At 44.4% G+C, this 23,171-nt stretch overlaps 1 protein-coding gene across 4 annotated transcripts in view; it reads right to left on the minus strand.

Annotated features, from left to right (window-relative positions):
* The window catches only part of Fbn1 (fibrillin 1), a 206,219-nt gene that overhangs the window by 95,096 nt on the left and 87,952 nt on the right, over positions 1-23,171 (minus strand). For all 4 annotated transcript variants that reach the window (XM_005364396.3, XM_026787734.1, XM_026787736.1 and 1 more), the window contains 4 exons: positions 17,880-18,077; positions 14,741-14,866; positions 6,864-6,989; positions 3,722-3,880 (listed from right to left, as the gene is read on the minus strand). In XM_005364396.3, coding sequence (XP_005364453.1) covers positions 3,722-3,880; positions 6,864-6,989; positions 14,741-14,866; positions 17,880-18,077 — 609 coding nt within the window. The remainder of the gene's footprint in view (positions 1-3,721; positions 3,881-6,863; positions 6,990-14,740; positions 14,867-17,879; positions 18,078-23,171) is intronic.

A 23,171-nucleotide genomic window follows, 5' to 3' on the forward strand; every position in this document is an offset into this window, starting at 1 on the left:
GGCACAACTTGCTCCAAGGTAATTTATAAATAGATGGTATTGTTGGTGATGGGATAAATGCCAGAACCACGGGAATAGGAAATCATGAATGGCTACTAGTGTTTTCGTTGTTCAGATAAGAGAACACTGATGTCCTCTTCTGTTGAGAGGATGTATGTCAGGAGGCAGGGACTGGTGTGATGGGCAGAAGCCAAATTTTGACTTTGCGCACTTGAGTTAGGAGATGCGAGGCAGCCAAAAGGAGATATCTCACAACAGTTGTTGAGGAGAGTTTGGAGCCCTGAGAAGAAGTCAAAATTTTCATTTCTCAGTAGAGAGGTAATGTGTAAAGCCAAGAGATGGATTAGTTCTTCTAAAAAAAAAAAAATAGGTAGGAAGTCCAGAGCAGAGCCAAGGATTTGTCTGTTAAAGACAACTAGGTAAGTGGCGAAGGGAGGCCCCAGCAGCGTGGCTGTGTGAACGCAGCTCAGTGATTCTGCAAGCTGGGCTCCCTGATTTGATCATGTATTTCCCTGTGTTCACACGTTTTGGGGTTGAATACTATTTTTAACAATACCAGGACTCCCTCAGAATAAATCCTTGTTGGCTTGTGACATCTTTTCCCTGAGTTTCCGTAACGGCATTTTAGACAGCCTCTAGCTGCGGGCATGTCTGTTTCGTTCATTTGCAGCTTCATTGCATGGCTGCAGGTCTCGCAGTCCCTTCTATAAACAGAGTGATGTCTCACCTTTGCTTTCTGTCTTCAATGTCAATAACTTTATCATCACAGTCACAAAGGATTCTTATATAGACAGTTTCTGCACAGTGTTAGACCCTACATACATTAGGCTAATGCTTTTCTTTTCCTGTGGACTACTAAAATACATTCATAACTCAGCTTCACAGGACATCTGCCAACTTGGATTGGCTAACTCACCAAACTCCACATACGCCGCTGCTACTAGCTACTCCATTTCCTGACATTCTTCAGTCTGACTTTATGCCTAGAACTCAGATCTAGTTTAAACTGCTAGAGAATTCCATTACTATGCTCTATTGCTTATCTGGAATTGTGACCCACAAATTCTTGGTATCTCGCTGTTTTTGGAAGAGTTTTTTTTTTTTTTTTTTTTTTAACCTGTGATTTTCCTGACTGAGGATGCTATTGCTTCTTTTTTCTAAAGCACAGTGACTCTTCCTACAGAATTATCACCTAGCTACACCATATCACTTACTCCCTGGGAATGTTTTCACTGTGTTTCTATGCAACCCTTTAAGTCTGGGCCTCATATATGCCACAGTCAACTCTCACTCTCAGCCTAGCCCCATAAATCACACACAAGAGGATTTCAGCATGTATTGGATTTAATTGAATCCCGAGTATATTAAAGGAAACAGTTTGTTTCCAAGCATTTGTAAGCACCAGGTCAACCTGGTTTGAAAATTCTTTTGGGATTTGTAAAAGCGGTCAGATGGCTTATCAGCATTTCTGCTAACTAGGCGAGCATATTACTTGAAGAACACCATTAAATTCACCTTAACCCTGTAAGAAATGTATCTTACTGGGCCCTAAACTCCTTCCAGTCTACAGGTTAATGGTTTTAGCTATTAGCCCCTACACATCAAAGGTCAGTAGCCAGGGATAAGTTTTCTCTAGAACCTTTACCTTTTCTGTCTCCATTCAACCCAGAGATGAAGCACGGTGTTGAAGAAAGTAAGAAAGAAAGAAAAAAAGAAAGAAAGGAAGGAAGGAAGGAAGGAAGGAAGGAAGGAAGGAAGGAAGGAAGGAAGAGGAAGAGTGAATTGTCTTCTCACACGGCCACTTTCCACAGGCGAGAGCTCAATACTCAATAGAACTGTCGTGGAAAGTGTGAACAAATGAAGCAGACCTGTAAATGAGCGTGCACTGCCAGTTTGCTCTGCCCTGTGTCTGTGTCAGGCGAGTGTGCATGGTCAGTCCATCTGCTCTGTGTCAGTGTCAGGCTTATGTCTTTCAACCCCCTGCAAAATCACCAATCACAACTTGAGTCTTCCTGATGGCTCCTGCATCTACTCTCTTCCCTTCTCAAGGTCTCAATACAAGGAATCCAACCAATGCTATTGCTTCCCAAACTGACGTATGCATCTAAGAAACAATTCTTCTGATATCCAAGTCATGCGTCTTGGTAGGAAGCCATGTGCTTCTAAACACTGATCTAGTGAACAGATCTTGCAGCCAATTAAGAGGAAGGGTTTTTAGGGCATAGACAGTGTGTCCAAAATGCATGATTTGTTGAATCATGAATCATATGTGAGTATGTATGGAGACATAGGAAGATTATAGTACTCCTTGAATCCACACATACAATCCTCAGCAGTGAAGAGAGTTGTATACGGATTCCCAGTAATGGCCCTCCAGGCTGTGATGAGAGTTATATATCTTGAGCCGCACTCTCCAAAGCATCCCACCAGTCCTGAGTTCCTCCCCTCTCAGTGTCACGGCCTCTCTTCAATTCCCCGATCTAAACATGCCTTTCGGGAATCAAATTAAACAGAGCTAAAAGGTCCGTCTTTAGTTGAAATTTGAGGAGAAAATCATACTTCATGGGCTATATGTTCTACCCGAATATCTCTTACGAGCAAGAGTTTGCTGGATACTAGAGAAGAACAGAGAACGAGAACAATCCATGATTGCAATGATGACTAAGACATACTAGTGAGATTATTAAGTAGTGAGAGAGCAACTCATGGACGTAATAGGCACAAAGCAGATGGATTTAATTCTTGAGCACAGTGAAAGTACAAACCAGGACCAGAGGGAGATAGGGATGAGGTCACACTTCCCACTGTGGCGATCTTGGCATATTGGGGGATCAGGTTGTGTTTGCACATAACCTTAGCCCTCTAGAGGGTATGTAACCAGCAGGGATTATGGGAGAAGGGAGTAGATAAGGCTTGAACTGTACAGATATTTTAGGGAAAAAGTAACTGATTTACTTTAGAAATACGAAGACTGTTTAAGGGAAATGCAACCATATAATTTAATTAGAAAATAAAACTCATAACAGTAACAACTAAAAGAACTGGGTTCAGATTCAGAGACTCAAAATGATATGCCAAATTATAAATATTTCTTTGTAGGAAAAGGTATCATTTGGATCACCAAATAGCACCTACATTCATCCAAACAAAAATATCCTGGATATTTTTTCTACAGCCTCTCCAGAGACACATTTTAAGGCTATTGTCAGGCGAGCTATACTTCGGGAATGTATATGGCAGGATCTCCTCCTGGCCACTTGGGAAGCCACACCATTCATTCGGATTGCAGACCAATAATAGGCTTTTAGTGGAAATGAAGGGGACATGGCAGACAAATGAGAAGCTATAAGGAAAAATAAAACAGGGCTTGGCAGAAGGAAGAGAAAAGTGGTGAACGTTAGGGTAAGAGGGGAGATAAATGCAGCGGGGGAGCTGGGATTCATCCCACTGAACTGGTAAGTGGCCCAGGAGAGCCACCAAAGTCCCTCAGGGAGAACAAGAGAAAACAGAGGCTCCTGAGAAGGCTGGGCTCTGGGGCAATGAGAGAACTAAGTCGCCAGCAGATATAGAACCATCTGGGGGATTCCTCCATGCCCACACTTAAATGTTCTGGAATCTCATCTATTTGCCCACGTTTCACCTGATCAGTACTGCACACTCTGCCACGGGCTTGGAAGCGTTGTGTTCCGATAGGCTATAGACGATACAGACGGGCTCTTACCAGTTGACCTGATGGGACACATCTCGGGGGCGACGGTGACCCCCGGAGACCAGCACCGGCCAGCGTCGCAACAGCACTGCATTTTGGTGATGGACTGCGGCAGCTGGTTAGAGCAGCGTCCGTTTGTCAGGGCGGTGTAGCAGTAGCCAGGGCGAACGTCTGAGAAAACAACAAGAACACATGTGGCCTTTGTTTTGAGCTTGAGATGACACTCCTCTGCCTCCACGCCTCCATGCTTCACCTTGGAGCTATGACAGACTGACCCATGAGCGTGTGCCCTGGAAAGAAAGAGTCAGACATCCCACTGGCCCAGTATGGCTTGTCCCTTGCCCTTGCACATAGGGCACTTAGCCAAAATTCCATATTTCACACCCAAGGTGGGAAGAAAAGGTTAAAATCAATGTGCCACCTACTGAGATAGCTCTCTGCTCATCTAGTTAAATCTCGCTAAGCACTTAACCTTATATAATGATGTTTCCAGAAAGTATGATTGCATATGTCAAGGTGGTTAATGGTCTGGTAGCCTCTGTCACCAAGGTTTCCCAGTTCTGTGGTATAACAACAGTGGTATAACTCAGATATAGCATACAAATACTGCATTTTTGTGACTACAAAAATCCTATTAAAGTTTCCAAAGTAAAAAAAAAAAAAAAACACAACTAAGGAAAGCAGTGGTGGTGGCAGACGGGTATTCCTAAAAACCTGTTTTTATATTAAAGACATACTGGGTTGTCTTTGGTTTAAACTACTTAATTCGAGCTGCATTAGGCAAATAATAATATAAATGCATTTAAAACAACATTAATCTGTGGCATTGAATTTTGTCTGAAATTGTGCCCCAGACTTGTGAGGTTGCGTCTTGGAGGGATGAACCAATTTTCAGCCAGATCTACTATCTATTAATCGGGTTCCCTTTGTCCTGAGGCTTTGACTAATTTTTTCAAAGGGTTAATTATTAACAAATTCCAAAACATCAATGACTGTAGATGCTTAGTCCTATAGGACCCAACAGTTCTAGACGAGCTCTTTGCTTTTTGGCAGAAAAGCATTCCACGGAAGAAGCACGGGGAGGCTCACTCCTATAGATCGCTTTTATTGGATGACATCATGTCTGATTGTCATGACAACAGCTGACACACTATAGAGTGCAACTCTCAGCTACCAAAAAGAGCTTATGGCACAGGAAAAGAGAGAGCTCTGTAAAAAGACGGAGACACATGATCAAGTGCAAACGCCTATCGCTATCTACACAAGTGGAGGGTGTGGTTCTCCAAGCCAAACACTTCTCTGTACAGTCTTTCACATAACCAAGTTATGAAAAGTAGATAATATTTGAAATATGCTTCTCATTTAAAATGAGATATGTGGAAATGTCATGTGTAAAGTAGACATTTCTGCAGTCAAAACCCCATCCTTATGTGCCATAAATCTATTAAGCATCAAGTCTTGCCACAGAGGGTCACCCACATACACTTGTTGTCTGAGTCATTCTTAGAATACAAAGCCTTCAAATACTGATGTCTTTATTGACGAGATGCATGAAGATAAATTGCATAATTTAGGGACATTTACCTTATTTTAAGCAAAGAAGGGTAGGCCAACCTAAACAAACCCTAAAAGACTGAGGGTGAGCATCACAGACATAGGACGATTTTGGAATGGTACTTCTACCCCCAGCAAGCATAGACGTAATGCCCAGAAAGTATTGGTCCTGGTTCCTGTACTTCTGGACAGCTGTCTCAGCAAGAATGGGTCTCATTCCAGCCAGATCCAGGAACAGTAGCTACAGAGGATGTGCAGGCAAACCTGCCCTGTGAAGCCCTCGGAGGGTTGCCTCTCCAGGAAAATGGTGGGAAAATGGGAGTCCTACATTCTAACTTTAAAAGCCTCCAAGCTCCTAATGTTTTATGTGCTAGGATAGTACATATTTTGGGCATGGAACCCAAAGACTTTAAAGAATGGGAAGCGATTCGGAAGCCTGGGTTGCATCCCAGCTTCGAATGGAGTTGGTGGTCCAAACCCAGTTGTAAACACTTGACCAAATTGTGAAATGCGTGCATGTAACTTGCAGATTGCTGGTTTCTCCTTCCGAGCAAAGCTGGGACCTACAGCTGCCAAGGGTAAACTCTTAATGGGTTAATGCCTATTGTTTTGAAAATTAACTGATACCAAGTTGTTGCAGATCTGGCTGACTAGTATGTTAAATGCTTTCGAATCAAAGACTCTTGATCAGTGCGGTAAAGTGGGGACCATTGGGGCTGAAATGACGAGCTGTTAGTGGGTTCCTAGCAGCCATTGATTTACAAATGGCACAGAAGAGGGAGGACTTGAACTTGGTTCCCAGAACCTACATCAAGAAGCTCACAGCCGCCGGTTGACTCCAGCTCTGGGGAGTCCAGTACCCTCTTCTGGCCTCCACAGGCACCTGTGCTCACACGTGCATGAAGTCACATATTCATAATTAAAAATAAAATAAATTATTTTTTAAAAAATAATAAATTAAATCTTCATTCAATTTCTGTCTTCATGCAAGCAAAACACCAAAACCAGTAAAAGTAGAACTGCCATGCCTGAAGTGTGTGCATGTGTGTGTGTGCACGCGCGCGTGCGCATATGGGTGCGTGCATGTGCTGCCTTACCTGGAGTATGTTTGCATATATGTAAGTACTGACACAGCTGCAGTGTATGTAGAATCACTGGACACAGATCAAAGATCACTAGTTTCTGTGTCCTGGTGAAAAATACCTGAAATGTTTGAGCAAGAATGTCATTTAACCAAATCACTATTTTAGGAAGGTAGATGGGACAAAGTAGATCCTATAGAAGCCAGATCAATTAAGGATTATTATGAGATGTCGGACCTAGATTAGCATAGATTCTGGGACGTGACTAAAGGTGGCCATAGAGAGAGAACACAGCTAAAAGCAATCATAGAGAGACAACTGAGCCTTAACTCACGCGCTGACGACATCGGCAACAAATCCATGAACAAGGACACAAGATGCCGCTACCACCCAACAGGGTGCTCCATGGCTGAATGCATTTCCACAAATGCTCCTCTTCCCCTCAACTGCTCCCATTAGCAAACTTATCCAGAGAGATGGTCATGATGTATGAAATCCGTGCCTGTAATTCAACCCACCTATGCATTTGGTGCCATCAGGAGAGGTGTAAAATCCAGGGGGGCATTTGCAGAAGTAACTGCTGACGGTGTTTGTGCACTCCCCACCGTCGCAGATTCCGGGAATGGTGCTGCACTCGTCGATATCTGCAATAGAAGGAGCTCCTGTTACCTGTAGGGAATGATAGCAGCTACGCGGTTACACGGATGCAGACGGAGTGCTTGGGAAGCCCAGTCCCAGGAAGCACTAGTCTGCCCGAGTTAAAGCTGCCCAGGGAAGAGCCTATTCCGGCAGATGTTCCCCAGGGTTTACCAAATTCAAGAGATGGAGCCAAGGAACCTGACGCTAAGAGGCTAGCAGGTGTGCTTATATTCCAAATGCATAATCATTTTGACAGCCTCTCTTTCTATGCATACTTTGTACTACATTAAACTCCTCTGCTAACTATTCTATATTCCTCAACATTTTCTGTATTTGTTTTCAATCAGATTTCAATCCTTCAGAGGAGACCTTGTGGCCTGGGCACTGGTTAGGAGTGGGTGACTTGGGGTAATCAGACTAGGGGTAGGAAGTACCAACTTGGTTTCTCAGAAGCACATCCAAGTGAGCATGATGATGGTCCTCCATTGGAAGGATGCATATTTGGTGAGTGAACTAGACACTGGGTACTGGAGTCAGCTTCCTCTTTGAGGAAGGACTTACTGCTCCTGCTGTTGGAGATGGGGTCAATGGACTGGCTTTGACTTTTGGTTCTGTCAGGGATCGTTGAGCTGCATAGTCGCCTGAGGTCACGCCCTGCCTGTGTACCCCATATCTAACAGGAAATCATGGAAGATGGCTAAAAGTCTGGTCATCTCAACGCAATGAGACATCAGTAGAGATCTTTCGGCTACTTGACTCCACACCACCCAAGCCACTTTTGCCACAGCAGCCTCTGCCATCATCAGATACTGCTCCTGGAATGTACACAGCTCACCCCATCTGTCCTCACATTCTGCCCATTTCTCCCTCTTTTCCCCACATACTTATCCTAAGGAAATCCCTTAACAAATATCTTGGGTGCTATAGAGGCCAAAGTGGATCAGCTGCTAGGGCCTGAGACCACTGGTCTCCTCCATAGAAATAATGTGTCCCATTTGGGAAAATCTAACCATTTCCTCAAAGGGAGGTTTTCAAACACCCAAACTCTCACTGGTGTGGATCAATAGTGGCAGGGAAGGGAGGCGAAGAGATAGGGAGCACACTGTACTACCTAAGACAAGCTCAAAGGGCAGCCTACACTATGCCAAGGAAAGACAGGATTTGCCCAAGCCTCTTGGAGGAAACCACTGTAGCCAGGCTGATGTTGCTGACACTCAGGAAGGCTTAGGATCATGAAACAGAAACATTTCCTCCAGTCCACGGGCTCTTCTTCATTAAAAAACAAAACAGGGTTTTAAGTGGACCACATTCAAGTACATTCTCATCCCTTCAAGTATCTTCTCACTCAAGTTGACCCTTATAGTCACAAAGTCGGCAGTGACACCATCTCCACGCTGCTTAGCCTCGTGAAAACCAAAGCCACCATTCTTATATGTTAGCCTAGAGGCTGAAGCGATAATTTCACGGAGCACAGAGTCAAAGCTCTGGTACCTGGCACCATCACTGTGAATCTGTCCCCGGTAAAGGTAAAACTATTCCAGGAGAGAAGCAGCCTGGCAGGGATGCTGCCATGGCACAGTGGAAGACCCAACACTGTGCCCCTAGACTCCTTACAACAGCTCCGTTTTCAGTATCCTCCTGTCTTTCTGCCACCTCACTTACTCTGAGCACAGAATCAGTCTATGGATGAGCCTGCAAAACTTCAAACCTCATTTAACGACAGGAAGACATAACTGCAAGGCAAGACGTTGTGGTGATTTGAACGAGTGGCCCCAACAGACTCATAGATTTGTGTACCTGGTCCCCAGTTGGCAGAACTGTTTGAGAAAAATTAGGAGGTGTGGCCTTGTTGGAAGATGTGTGTCACTGGGGGTGGGCTTTGAGGTCTCAAAAGCCCACACCATTCCCAGGTTCTCTTCCATCCCCCCTTCCTCGTACTTGTGGATCCGAATGTGAGCTCTCAGCTGCTTCTCTAGTACTGTGTCTGCCTGCCTGCTGCCACGCTTCCCATGACTCCAGACCTCTGGAACTGTGAGTCGCAAATTCTGCGCTTTCCTGTCATGGTATTTGGTTGTGGCAATTTCCCAGGATGCCTTTCTAAAGGGTCCTCAAATGCTAGTATCACATAAGCTTAACCAAGGTCACATGATGATCTGCTAAAATAGCTTTCCAGCCTATTAACAGAGACAAATGCTAGCATTGTTGGTTAAACCACTTAGCATAATACATCAATATCCAAAGAGATTAAGATACCATAATGATCAGGAAATGTTATTTTGGAAACTTAACTAACTTTGGCAGGATGTGGTAATATCTTCCACCTGCCAACCAGTGACAATGGCATCATCTGTTAAAAATAGCAACAGTGATGACAATGAGAGTTCCAGCGTGCTGAGAGCCAGGGCATGTCGAAAATCCTAAAGCAACTAATCCTCGCCATGTTGGTGTGGTTATGGGACCTTACTTCCATATGTCTGATGCTTGGGTGTGTTTGTCTTACACAGAAAACTAACAACAAGAAATAAAGCTGGAAGTAGGAAAAGATCCAGGCCTACGGGGGGTGGGGGGGGGGTGGGGGAGGTGGGGGTGGGTCTCTCTTCCTAGCTATTTGGGAGTCAGAGGAAGAAGACTCTAGGGTTAAAGGCTAGCCTAGGCTACAGGCCAAATTCAAGGCCAGCTGGGCAACCAGGTAAAATCATGCCTCAAAAATATCAGTACTCCTGACATGCTTAGGCCAAGGTCAAGCCAGGGGGTGAAGGGAAGCAAGCAGGTTCATCATTTGCAGTGATGGTAAACCCAAGTCACCAGCTGGCTAGGGCTGGAGAAGTCCAGCTTTGCCGTACATCCTCAAATGCTACCAGTCAGGAGCTCTAGTGGAACACACACCTTAAGGTTCACTCACCAAGGTGAAACAGGAGGAGACAAAACTGTCACACGAAAAGGTGTGCAAATACTTTTGAATTCCCGAATGTCCTGTCCCCGGTGACCTGCTCTTCTGCCTTCTACTCTCACGAATCACTTTGACCTCAGTTGCATGGTTTCATAATACCAATGGGGTCATTGTGATCTCATCATCAAATGGGGTGGAAGTGCCTTAAGGGACGGGTTATTGGCAAAGCATCTTCACTAATCACAGGCTAGCCCTCTTCCTCCTGGTACACTATCTTCCCAGATTCCTACAGCTCTACACTTCTCTCCTTTTAGGAGAATTTCAGGCATCCCAAGAAACAGAATCCAAAACCAGTGTCTTAAGTATGGTTCCCATAAAGCAATCTTTATCAAATGCCAGTCATGAACGGACAACAGTTTGGGAGGCCTGCTGGGTGCAGCGGGACTGGCAGACAAGAGCTACTTCTGTAGTCTGGATACCTCTCCAGATCTCCTTAAGGCTGAAGGTGAAAGGCATGGCTACCTGGTGAGAAGCTCCCCTGATGGCTATGCTAGCCACAACAGCTGCCAGCATTTCCCTCCTCCTCACCGGCTGCCAGTCCTCTGACCTGCTGTCACCAGGCTTTCCCCCCCTCCCTACTCCACATCCCTATCCCGGGCTCCGCTGGGGAAGAACAGACTTGATAGAAACCTGTCTCGGCACCAAGGAAGATATTCCTGGACACTCGGGTGTCCAGAACTCAGTCCACAAGAGTGGCTTGACAAGAGAACCAACTGCCTGATCCTAGATGCCTCCATTACTCCCCAGGGGGGAGTGGGGGAACAGTCTCAACACTGTAACAGGTGACACTACAGATTTATGCACCCGTGAACTTGGTTTTACTGCACAAATGCAGCCTATAAGAAACCTTCACTTGACAAGCAGACAGTCAGTGCTGCTTTAGCCACACAATGATACCGTAATAAGTCATAGATCACAACCAGGAAGGAGTAAGTGGAGAGGCAGAGTCTGGGTTACAGAACTGAAAAGGGCCTCTCTCAGCTTGTTGGCAGAGCTGACACCTGATGTAACTAAGACCATAAAGAGAAGGAGGGCTTTAGTAGGTCCGGGCCCAGGCCCACCTTACTCACAAGGCTCTTTAGTTTATACCACACTACTCCAGTAACTGTGCAAGGGGAGAGCTCCACTGGGTGGGAAAGGTGAGCACAGCCACCAGGAGTCCCACCTGTGGATATGGGTCGAATAGCCCCAGGGATGCTCACTGGTGCCCAAGATGACAGGAAGTCCAAAAGCAAGTAGCCATTAGGTAACTATGGTATGACTGTCATAAAGAGAAGTCCCAAGCATTTTAACACACATGTCAGGGAGTGTATGGATGTTAAGAACCACATGGTTAAAATTCCTTTGCATCGAGCCGTGCTCTTAGGGTTGCTGGAGACTGGGCTGATGATAATCTAAATCCCCAAACATTAAAGGTTAATCATTAATTCAAGGGACTCCTTCCAGAAATAAGACTTAATCCCTTAACTACATTTTTTTTTGTTTCTTAATTTCCTCCCACAGTAACCAATGCACATATAGGCTGGGTTTCCAGAAGGGGGAGGTGGGCCTGCTCCTGCAGAACATAACTCCTTCAGCTCCGCAGTTTTCAGAGAAGCCAGCAAGAAGGTGCCTGTGAGCTCTGACCCCCTCACCCAAATCACAACTCTAAATCTTGATCTTTGACGTTTACAAATGTTTAAAATCTAATATTGAATAGCTATGGCTTATTAACTTGCATTTTGACTCTTCTAAAGTGTATTTATTAAGCCTTATGCTACAGTGTTTGATTAGGGCTTAGAAAGACATAAGAAGGGAGAATTCTGAAGAGGACGCTCTCACGAAAAGCCTTCAAATAAAGTCACCCTGCAGTGGAGCACTGGTAGCTGGCATCTTGGGAATTTGCTAACACCCGCTGGACTGAAGTGGCTTTATTATTTTTAAGGTACTATAAGAACTGCATGATTTCTTCAGTTCTAAGTCGAGGGAAAGCATAGTATAAAGGCCAGCCACAGTGCCAAGGCCATGCTCAGCAGGTAAGGGCATTTACTGCCAAGCCTGAGACTGAACCCCAGGACCCACACAATGGAAGGCAAGAGCCTATTCCTATCTACTCCTCAGACCTCCACATGTGCGCCACGGGTACAGGACACATACATACATGTAACCCTTTCCTCCTCTTAAGCTGATGGCCTCGGGTGTCTCGTCATAGTAATGAAAAGCTGACTCACTCACATGGGCACAGAATGAAGGTGTCATTATGCAGGCCCGCTTCCCTAGCCCCTACAGGGTCTCTTTTCGTCTTCATGGCTGTAACCTAGATCTGCTAGGCTCCCTCCCTTGACCACAGAGGGCAGCCTGTGCCCAAACAGTGCCATTCCCCTGGTGTGCTGCCCTAACTGAAACACAGTAAAAGGGCTGAAAGAAGAAACCCAGCTTGCAGAGAGTTCTGGGAAGACTTTCTTATGACGTTTCTACCTGGGCCAAGATAGGTCAACCATGTTCCAACCAGTCCCAGGTCAGAGCACAGGGGTACTAACAAGAAAACATCCTATCTGATGCCAATTTGCATAGAAAAAATAGAGACAGGAAAAAGCACACCTAATTTAATGTAACTGTAGATGACAGAGGAAAGATGAGCTCTAGTCAAAGGGGTCTGTTCTCTGTCTGGCTTCAGATTCCAATGTGCACTCGAGAATCTGGTTTTGTTGTCAGAAATATTAAATAATTCTCAGGTTGAATTTTTAATCCATTAGATATATCACAAAGTAGTTTTTTTAGCATTAATAAAAAGATCTGAGTTCCTTGTTTTTGTTTTTATTTTTAAGTGTGAACATTACATCTGTATCTTCTACATGATACACACCCGTGGACTATTCCTGACTGCTAACTGTTTTATTCAAGCAAAAAGCAAAAGGCAGAAAATTATTTTTTACTTGGGCTGGAAGTCACTGTGGTTCTAGAAGACAAAACACAGGCTAGACAGGCCAGATGGTCTCCCCTGCCCTAAACCTTAAAGCTGACTATATTTAGTATATAGTTGCTCAGTATAGTAAGCTGAGAAAGGCTTAAAAATGTTAGACATAGCCCATTGTTGAAATGGATTCTACATGCAAGAAACATCAATACACTGTCACGAAGGATACCCTTAAGAACGACTGAGTATCCATGCCCAACTATTTTTAAATAGTTCTAAGTGTTAGGAATTAGAATGAAAGCTCAGCACGGTGGTCCGTATCTTTAGTCCCAGAACCTAGAAGGTAGACGCCAGTGGACCTCTGTTAGTTTGAGGCTAGCCTGGTCTACATAGCAGGTTCCAGGCCAGTCAGGGCTACAGAGTAAGTGTCTCAGAGAGAGAGAGAGAGAGAGAGAGAGAGAGAGAGAGAGAGAGAGAGAGAGAGAGATCAGAGATAATAGTTCTCATCTAGGAAAAAAGTGTCAATACAATCCACTCAGTTAGCATGAGTCCAAAGGAAGCCCTGCAGCTGCCTGCATGACCTCACTCAACACAGAGAAAAGTGGAGCAGGCCTTTGCCCTGTCAGCACCAACACTCTCCAGTGTGCACTTACGTCTACAGTTTCTCAAACCCATTCCCCTAGAGAAAATCACCATTACTGTTCTTTAAAACACGATATGATTTTATGAAGCCTGATCTCCATGAGATAGGAACTAAACTGTCTCATGGCTCCACAGTTGAAATAACTGAGGATAACATACTTGATTGCAGCAGCAATTATAAATGATGTCAATTAATATTTTAAAAAAGTCACCCTAACCCACAAAGGCAATTCTATGACAACTAAGTAGTTCCATTCTGGGCGAGCAACATTAAAGTCTGGCCGCAGTTTATTGATCGTACATCACATCAGAAGCTGTCTTCTGCTGCTTTGACACACAAGGAGGCTAGAAACCCAAGGGAAATCTACTTTGAGTGATGTTTCTCTTCTGGAGCCTAAGAAGGTAAATAACACAACGTGTTCAACAAAAACCACAGGCTTCGACGTGAACCCTCAGGCCACACCTGGTGGGAGGAGAGGCTAATGGAAGACCAGCTGTCTCTGAGCTTGCTACACGATGAATCTTTGATTGTTGCTCCAAGGCTTTCCGACCATACTCCTCCAGGAACTCAGCAAAAGGAACTCAGCGCTGTCTATGTATGTTTTGGATGCTTTCATCTCAAAAGCAAACCACTGCACTGGAAGCCAGCCCACTTCTGCATGCAACAGTAGTGGCAGACATCAACATGTCGCCTGCGTATACGCTGTAGAACCCTACTCTACAAACTAAACATGAATAGGGAATTCTACTTCAGGTCACGTCTTTTGCTTGGTGAACATTAGAAAGCTTTTCGTTCGGTAGACAATATGTTGTGGTCCAGAAAAGAAAATCCTAAGTTCTAACTAGAAGCACCAATATTAATGTTAATATGTCAAACCCCCCCCACTCAAAAGTCCACATTTTAGCTAGAAAATATCAGCGGTATAACTTTGAATGGTATCTAATGATCAAATTTAAATTTATGCCTTTAGAACTATAATAAAACATGCATCTTGAACATTTTAAACCAAATATCAGCCTAAAATATTTCATGTTTTAATATTTAATTTGATTCATATGGGCCTCTTCTTTAGTGTCTATAAAAGTAGAACAAGCTGCAGGAGCTGTTTTGGGTCCAGAGGCATATGATTCCTGCCGGACGGTTATACTTACACTCTCATGGGGAAGACAGACAGGTCTTGGGTGTAATCTGTAAACAAGCTTGCTGCTGACGCCATCTTGTTTGCCCTCCCCCATCCCCTGTATCTGCAAAGCATGAGCTTGCTTACCTTCACATTTTTGTGACACTTCATTAAATTTGTGTCCAGCAGGGCATTTGCACTCGAAAGACCCAACAGTGTTAATGCAATTTCCTCCTTGACACAGCCCGGGGATAGCCTGGCACTCGTCCACATCTGTCAGATTTGGGAAAAGAAAAAGACTCATTGCAGAAGAAAGATTAACAGTTTATCACAATTGTATTACCATATGTATGCCAAGGCATCCATCATAGATTTTAGAATATGATGATCGCAACTGTTATGAATATATTATGTAAAATAACTAGGTTATTAACATAGGTTGGTCAATAACACTCAACAAGGAGCCCTGCCTCCCTGCAAGCAGAGGAGATTATTTCTATTAATTTTGGAACTTTATTATACACAGCAAAGTAGAATACGTAATGATGGAAATGGCCATTTTTACTGTGTCATTTTTAGCTTCAGATTGACAATAATAATTAAATTATCTAAGGTATGCTTCAAAGACATGCGATACACGTCTATAAAAGTTATCTTTAAGTGTTACATTGAATGACAAAGGTAACATAAAATTCACTTGAGACCCAGAGGTCGCCACACAATAGCTCCTGTCTTCACACCTATGTGCCTTTTGCCTTCTGGAAAACTGTCTTGTGCGGGAAATTTTCATCAGGGCTGGAAAGGAGAACTGTGCTGGATAACGTGTGGGCTCATCAATCAGAGCAGACACCAGGAAGGACCTTTCAAAGCCCAAGTCACATTCCTTCCTGTTACTGCTAAGTCAGAGAAAGTCCATGCCTTCCACTATCTTCTCTCAACTCCCGCTTTCCCCCTCCTCCCCAGATTCCCTCAGATACACCATGGATGTGCAGCCTCAGAGTTGTATAATTGTGGCCCCTCTTTCTGGAACATTCTCCCTGTTGGAGTTTCATGGTTCATCCTGACTCATCTCTTAGTCTCTGTCCTGACACCACTTTGCTCCAGCTAGTGTCTAGCAACACCTGGCCCTGGTTTTCAACACTGACATCCTAATCTCCTTTGCTGTTCAACAGCATAGGCTTCCCCGCAGCAGGCACTCGGTCCACCTTGCTCAGTGTTCTATTGGGAACCTAGAGACTAAGCTCTGATACTATAGATAGTCCCAAATTATCCTTTCCTCCTCCTCCTCCATGATGCTGGCTGCCTGGATTCCACTGTGAAGACAGTGTATACAGGGGTCTTCTCTCTATTTCTTCATTCAGAACGCAGGAAATCCTGATTTGCTAAATGGGAGCCTGAAGTTTCTTCCTCTTGGGCTCTGTCACAGACATCTGTGAATGCAGCACCCTCTTTAGGTCCTGATGCTGGGGGAAGCAACTACACAACTGCCATTTGCAATTATCCTATGCTGCTGAGAAACCTCACCCACAGTAAAAAGGAAACTAGAGGGGAAATATATATTTGGGTATAAAAGCACCACTATTTTAATGGACTATCCTGACCCACAAACGAGTAACTATATTGAAACAATTGGATTATATTTTACAGCCAGTTTCATTTTTATCTTTGATGAGGATTTTCTGAACGTTTATTAAAATGAAATCTAACTTTACAGTCAGACAGACAACTCGAGATATTCTTGTTGATCCTGAGTTTTGGTCAACAGGGAGTGTGTATGAGGGCAGTTCCCCACTCACCATGTGCTGCCAGGCCTTTGTCAACCTACAGCCCACAGCCTCCATCCAGCCCAAGAGCTAGAAACACAGCAAGAAGACACCCTGGCCACATACAACATTCTGAGAACCTCTCCCCCAGCAAAAGAAGAAATTCTTTTTGCAAGTGATCATATAAGCTGCTATTTTGAAGTCATGGATTTTCACCAAGCTATACTGACACCTTAGAAGTTGAAGAGCAGTCATGAGGGGACAGGAAGCAACCTTGGGGGAAATCCAGACTGTAGGAGATGATGGGCTGAGGAGAGTGCCCCTTCCCTGTCCTCTCCTTCCCCTTCCCTTACTTCTGTTGGCACCCAAACCTCTGCCCATCAGCTCACTGACAGGAAGCTGGGAACTGGAGGCCTTCCTCCCTAGTCACTGCCAACAATTCATGGGCATCAGCAACTTCAAAACACAATGACCAACAACTTCCTCAAAACTCAAGGAGTCTTTCTAAGAATGAGAGAAATGAGAGTTCAAAGGAGAGGCTTACTCCTAGCAGTCCTTGCGATTCTAGGATTTCAAAACCTCTTCTGGCTGCTCCTACCATTGAGAGGACACTCAAGGGCATCCAGAGGAGGGGTGGGGGAGCCAGGCACATCCAATTTAGTACAGCCCACAGCACAGATGAGCATCGCTCAAATCCTGTTTCCCAGTGTCCTTACCTTCAGGATGAACATGTGGGACAGAGCCAACTATTACCTACTTCCCTAGGAAAAGCCCATTTTTTTTTTAATTTTAGGAAAATATTGCAGTTATCTTTTTTTTTTAAAAAAAAAAGTACTGCAGACGTCTAAAGAAAGCAGAGTTAGCCCGGGAGATTTTGGGCCCATCAGTTTAGTGTGGAGTGGTCTCTGCTCACTTCCTCCTCTTTCCTGCCAGACATCCAGACAATGAAAGAATTTACACAGCTGGGGGAACAGAGTCCCAGCCAAAACCAGGATTCTAGGGGAGGGCAGAAGAGTGCTAAGGCAACATCTGGGGGTATTTAAAACAGTGAAACCAATTCTAATTTATTTCTGACTTGTTAGGAAAAAAAAAAAAAAGAAGCATAATGTAGCATGTCGAATGTCCAGAGGAGCAATTTTCTCCAGGTCAGTTAAGTACAACCTCGAGCTCGGGACTCAGAGTTTCAAGTGAAGAGAAAACAACAACCACTACCTTGTTCGCTATGTTCCTACACGGCACCGCCATCAGGCCCGGCATCGCCCCCACACAGTTGCTACTCCTGTGCCAGATGTACACGGAACCACTCCTGGGCCAGAGGGGCCGCTGGCAAGGCAGACTCAGTCAACCTTCCCGGCTCTAAGCACTATGCTACTGAGGCCTCAGCTGGACCCTCAGGCAGGGGACGGGGCCTTCTCAGCAGCTGGCCTGCACCCCACCCCAGGCAGGCGAGAGGGCATTTTTCACAGCTAGAGAACAACCCTCCAGTGAACAGGATGCATTTGCTGTTCTTCCTGTCGCCTTACCTTGACAAGCTCCGGTGCGGATGTTGGGGATGAAGCCACGGCGGCAGGGGTGAGGCTGGGCAGGACACATCTCGCAGGGGTGGCCCCAGGCTCGGCCCACTGTGGCACAGCAGAGTGTTTTGGTGCAGACAATTCCGCTGAGCTGTCCCTGGCACATCTGATTGCTGACCACAGTAAAACACGGGCCTGTTCTGTAATCTGAAAATGAAGAATAAGACTCGGGTCAACGTCCAGGAGACCAAGGACCAGCACACAGAGGGGCAGCTCTTCCCCATCCTGCTCAGCTCCAAGCTCGGACACAAACTTCCAGCAGCTCCACACAACTGACTCTGTGAAGTCTGAGGGGATCGCTGCACATCTAAACCCCTTTTCCTCACCTACAAAGGGAGTAAGATGTTGGTTGGGTCCTGTCCTCTTTGATGATGCTTTTGTTAGAGTCAGACGAATTTAGGGAAATTCTTTATAACCCCGTACACTGAGGCAAATACAGTATTCTGGCATTACTATCTAATCACTCAGTCTAGAAAATCTATATTCTAGATGTATCTATATCCCATCAGCCCCTTCATGTACCACAGGTACTTAGTGAAATGAAAGCCATGTGTCCAAGAAACATTCGAACTCCCGTGGTCATTGGTGTTTCCCATAACTGCTGAGAACTGTAGCAACCCATGTGTTTGTGAGCTGATGAGTAGATAAAGTAGTTGTGGTACATCTACGCCATCAAGTCCTAAAAAGGATCGAATCCTGTCTTTAGAAACAGCAGGGACGAAAATGCGGGTGGTCATACTCAACTAACTGAGGCAGCGCAGAGAGACAAGACCCACAGCCTGCCATTGGTACATGGGTTTTTAAAAGTTATCACAGAAAAGCTGGGAGTAGAGTGGTGGTTCCCAAAGTCTTGGCGAAGTAGGGGGGAAGAAGGAGAGGGTCGAAGTCATCATTTACAGGACCAGTTACAGTCAGTCCACTAGTTGGCTGCAAACCACAATGATACACGTCAAAATCTAGATAAAGGACATTGGAAGTTTCTGTCAAGAAAGAAATGCTAAATGCAGACATGTTTTAAGTGGTTTAATATTTTTTTTTTTTTACAAAATTTGTGTGTGAGGTGGGGAGGGGGACTCTCATGCCATGGCATGCATGTGGAGGACAGAGAAGCTGTGGAAGCCTGTTGTTTCCTTCCGGCCCATCCATCCCTGGGGTCACATAGAGGTTATTAGACTTGGCATCAGGTACCTTTGCCCATTGAGATCCACTTTCCCCTGTCTGAACTGATATGATGTTACAGTATGGGTACATAGGATTTCACTCTACTGGCTTTTTCAATCTGCATGCAGCTGAATTCTAGATATACTCTGATAATGCAATGTGCTGGATTTCTTCAAAGCTTGTCATCTTCTGTCACTACTAAGTTTAAAATGGATTCAAAAATTTACCACTGATCTACTGACTAAAATCTTAGCCTTCATTTTGTTCTCCCGAAAAAGAGATCACTGGACTCTGGGGTAGACTGATAGAACACCACTCGTATGCAATAATGAGACACTGAAATCTTTACAAAATTGGCCCCACTGACATTTAATAAATACTTCTCATTTATTTATCATTTAAGAAACAGGATTTTCATATATGTGTATTTTATTCCCCGTTTTGTCCATTACTCTTCTTGTTCTCTTGTTCATGTGTCTACATGCTCTACATCTAAGAGAGAAAACACGTGATCGCTGTCTGAGCCTAGGCTATTTTGTGGTCATAAGATCTCCAGCTCAGCCGGGCGGTGGTGGCGCACGCCTTTAATCCCAGCACTTGGGAAGCAGAAGCAGGCGTATCTCTGTGAGTTCGAGGCCAGCCTGGTCTACAAAGGGAGTTCCAGGACAGGCTCCAAAGCTACAGAGAAACCCTGTCTCGAAAAAACAAAAAAAAAAACAAAAAACAAAGATCTCCAGCTCCACCCATTTTCCTGAAAATGACATAATTTTGTTCTTCTTTATGGCTGGATAAAACTCTACTGTTCATATACACACATTACTTGATCTGTAGGCTGATTCCGCAGGTTGACTATTTGATAAAGACGGTGTGCGGGTGTCTGTGTGGTGCCCTCACTTAGACCTTGTTGGCTCTTTACCCAGGAGTGGTACAGCCCGACACTGTTTTCAGCTGGACAAGGCAGTTTTGCGAGCATTTCCACAGTGACTGTATTTGTTTACATTCTACCAGCAGCGTGTAAAGGTTCCTTCCCTCTGCATCCTCGCCAGTCTCGTGTTTGCTGTTTCCTCAGGAACAGCCATTCCGACTGGGGCGAGATGGATAAGCCGTGTTGCAGTCTAGAGCTGCATTTTGCTGGCGGCTAAAGAATTTGTAACTTGATTTTTCCATGTATTTGTTTGCTACTTGTTTTTCTTTTGAAAGTTGTCTCATCGGTTAATTTGCCTCTTTATTGATGGAATGATTTGGCATTTTTGCTGTTTAGTTTTTTGAATTCTTTATATATCATGGATATCAATTCCCTGCAGCTGTCTCTTTACTCTGTTAATTTTTCTTTTATAATTTAATATTTTATCATGTACTTTTGCTCAAAATGAAGAAATTACTTTAGACAATTAGGAAAGGCAATGGCACATAAACAAGAAATCTAACAACATAAAAATTCTTGATTATATGTGATCACATTATACATAATCTATAATGTGTATATTACCTAAGCCACAACATAATGATTACACGATTATACTCTTGTTTGCAAGATAGAATTTTGGTTTTCTTTCAGGAAATGTTAGCCAAGAAATTATTATTCCAAAATATGAGCTTTAGTGTTGCCTAATTTTCATCAAACTATGATGTAATTTATTCAGTCAGTTTCTTACTATGTATCATCAAAATCACTTCCAATTCTTCATTATTATACATAGCGTTAAATGTGCTTAGCTCATGCAATAACTTTATTTTATGTATCTTAAACCAAGGCCAGAGTCACACCGTATTTCTATGTGATGTAAGGAGGCAGACAATGCAGGCCCGTCTCCTCTTTCCTGCTAATTCACCGAGGCAAGTACAAATGCTGTGGCCAAAGCAGATTTGCATTAGAATGCCATTTTCAATCTTTTTTGCAAAAGCATAATGGACTGTGGATTTCAGCTAACGAGCCTCCCAACATCACTGCTTGGATCTGTGCTCCTTTCAGTAATACTCTACGGAGTATCATATACATGGGCGAGCAGGCATCCAGAGGACACGAACATGGCATTTTGTGGAGAGCATCAGCGAAGGCCAGGAACATCACACGAAGCCAAGAAAAGTCCACGTCAACCCTGCACAACACTGGTCCCAGACATCAGATGCGAATTCCTGCTGAGAAGCTCCTAACAAAAAGAACTTTTTACAACTTTCCCAGAGTCAACATGAAATACTGAAATACAGGGGATGGTAGGAAAAACAGGGAACAGCAGGAAATACAGGGAGAAGCAGGAAGTACGGGAAACAGCAGGAAATACGGGGAAGAGTAGAGTTGATGCCTGTCAGTTGTCACAATGTCCCTTAGACAACTCTGCAATCCACATATAGGCCCATGCTAGACAGAGACTGTGTGTCATCAATGCTGTTGTAATAGCTTACTGTTGTCCTCCACAGAAATGCTTATTCTTAGCAAGTAAAACATGTTAATAGATTTTTTTACTTGCATACCACCTCACAATCATGAAATCCTCATGAACTAGGGCACCAGGCCAGCCCTTTCCAAAGTTAAAATGCAGAGTTGGTTGTTACCAACGCGCTCACTCTAGATTGCCTCCCTCTGGGACGTCTTGCTGCTATGTGACCCGCTGTTGAGTGTGTAGCTCAAGGACCGCCCGCGAGTCTCATTACTTTAGCTCTAGGACTGAGGGGGGTTTTAATTTTTTTCCCACTAGAAAGAAGGCCCGGAAGTTAAGAGCATGGCTCTTGCAGAGGACCTCAGTTCAATTTCCAGGTCCAAAGACTCTTGACCCAAATCCAATGGCTCCCAATTATCTGCAACTCTAGCTCCAGGAGCATCTGATGCCTCGGGCCTCAGCGGACAGCTGCACTCATGGACACATACCCACACTCATATAGACAAGTCTACAAATAAAAGTGATTTAAAATCTTATTAGATTTACTGGAGGAGGGGGATATGGTACAAGCACCACCATGCGTACATGTGGAGATCAGACATCTTGGGGGCATTAGTTCTCTTCTCATCTACCATGTGGCTCCTAGAGACTGAACTCAGGTCATCAGACTTGGTGCAAGCACCTTTACCCACTGAGCCACCTCGCCTAGGCTTCAGTTCTGGACATACAGCCGTGGTCCCTGATGATCAGCTCACTCCCAGCCCGGTAGTTCTGAACACTTAGACTGCAGGATTAGTTCTCTTTCTGTCATAATCAGACTTCACCCTGATGCAAACTCATCACTGACAGGCGAAGTGTTCCTGTGGTCGGTAAATTCTTGTCGCTCATGCCCAGCCACTGAACCACAAGCTACAGAGAATCAGAAGGATGTAATTTTGGGTACCAGGCTCCAATTATTTAAAACCCTTCCTTTCATAAAAATTATATAGAGAAGATTAAGATATCAATTTATTCCTGACAGAGAAGTCAAACCAAGCACGCTCCTCCCAGGAATACTGACCAATAGGAGTGGGGGGGGGGTTCAGAAAGCTTCTAACCTAGAGAAAATGACAGGAGGAAAGGCCCCAGGATTGCAAGCAGAAGCAGCTTCACTGTTGCTGTTTCCTATTGCAGCCACGCATCCTTGGACATCACGGATCACTTAAGAAGCGTCTGCAAATTGCTGGTGCCGGGAGCTCTGCCCCTGTTCCAACCAGTCTCACCTTGGACTTTTATTCTACAAGGTGTGTCATGGGATATTTTGTCATTAAATTGTTCCTAGAAATGAGATGTTCGGTAGTAGGCTATATTAACACAGAATAAAATAAAAAAATAAAGGCCTATGCTATCAAAGAAGTCATAAAAATATAGTGACTAAAAACATCCCTCTACAGATCCACCCATTATGAGGCAGCAGTAGTCGGCTTTAGAGAGACAGCAGAATGGTGGTTGCCCAGGATGTGGGGAAGGAAGGAAAGGAGGGTTTGTGTTTAGTGAGAACAGAGTGTCAGTCTGGAAAAATACCAAACAGTTCTTGGTGGAGATCACCTTCATGGGTGGATGATACCAATTCCAGAAGGCATGGGTAATTAAACAAAATACCTAGTGCCAATTATGGGACTTGTTGGTCAGGAAGGCCCCAAAGGCTCCTAGAACACGGGCT

This window comes from Microtus ochrogaster (assembly GCF_000317375.1).
Source record: "Microtus ochrogaster isolate Prairie Vole_2 chromosome 14 unlocalized genomic scaffold, MicOch1.0 chr14_random_1, whole genome shotgun sequence".
In the NCBI taxonomy this organism is placed as follows: Eukaryota; Metazoa; Chordata; class Mammalia; order Rodentia; family Cricetidae; genus Microtus; species Microtus ochrogaster.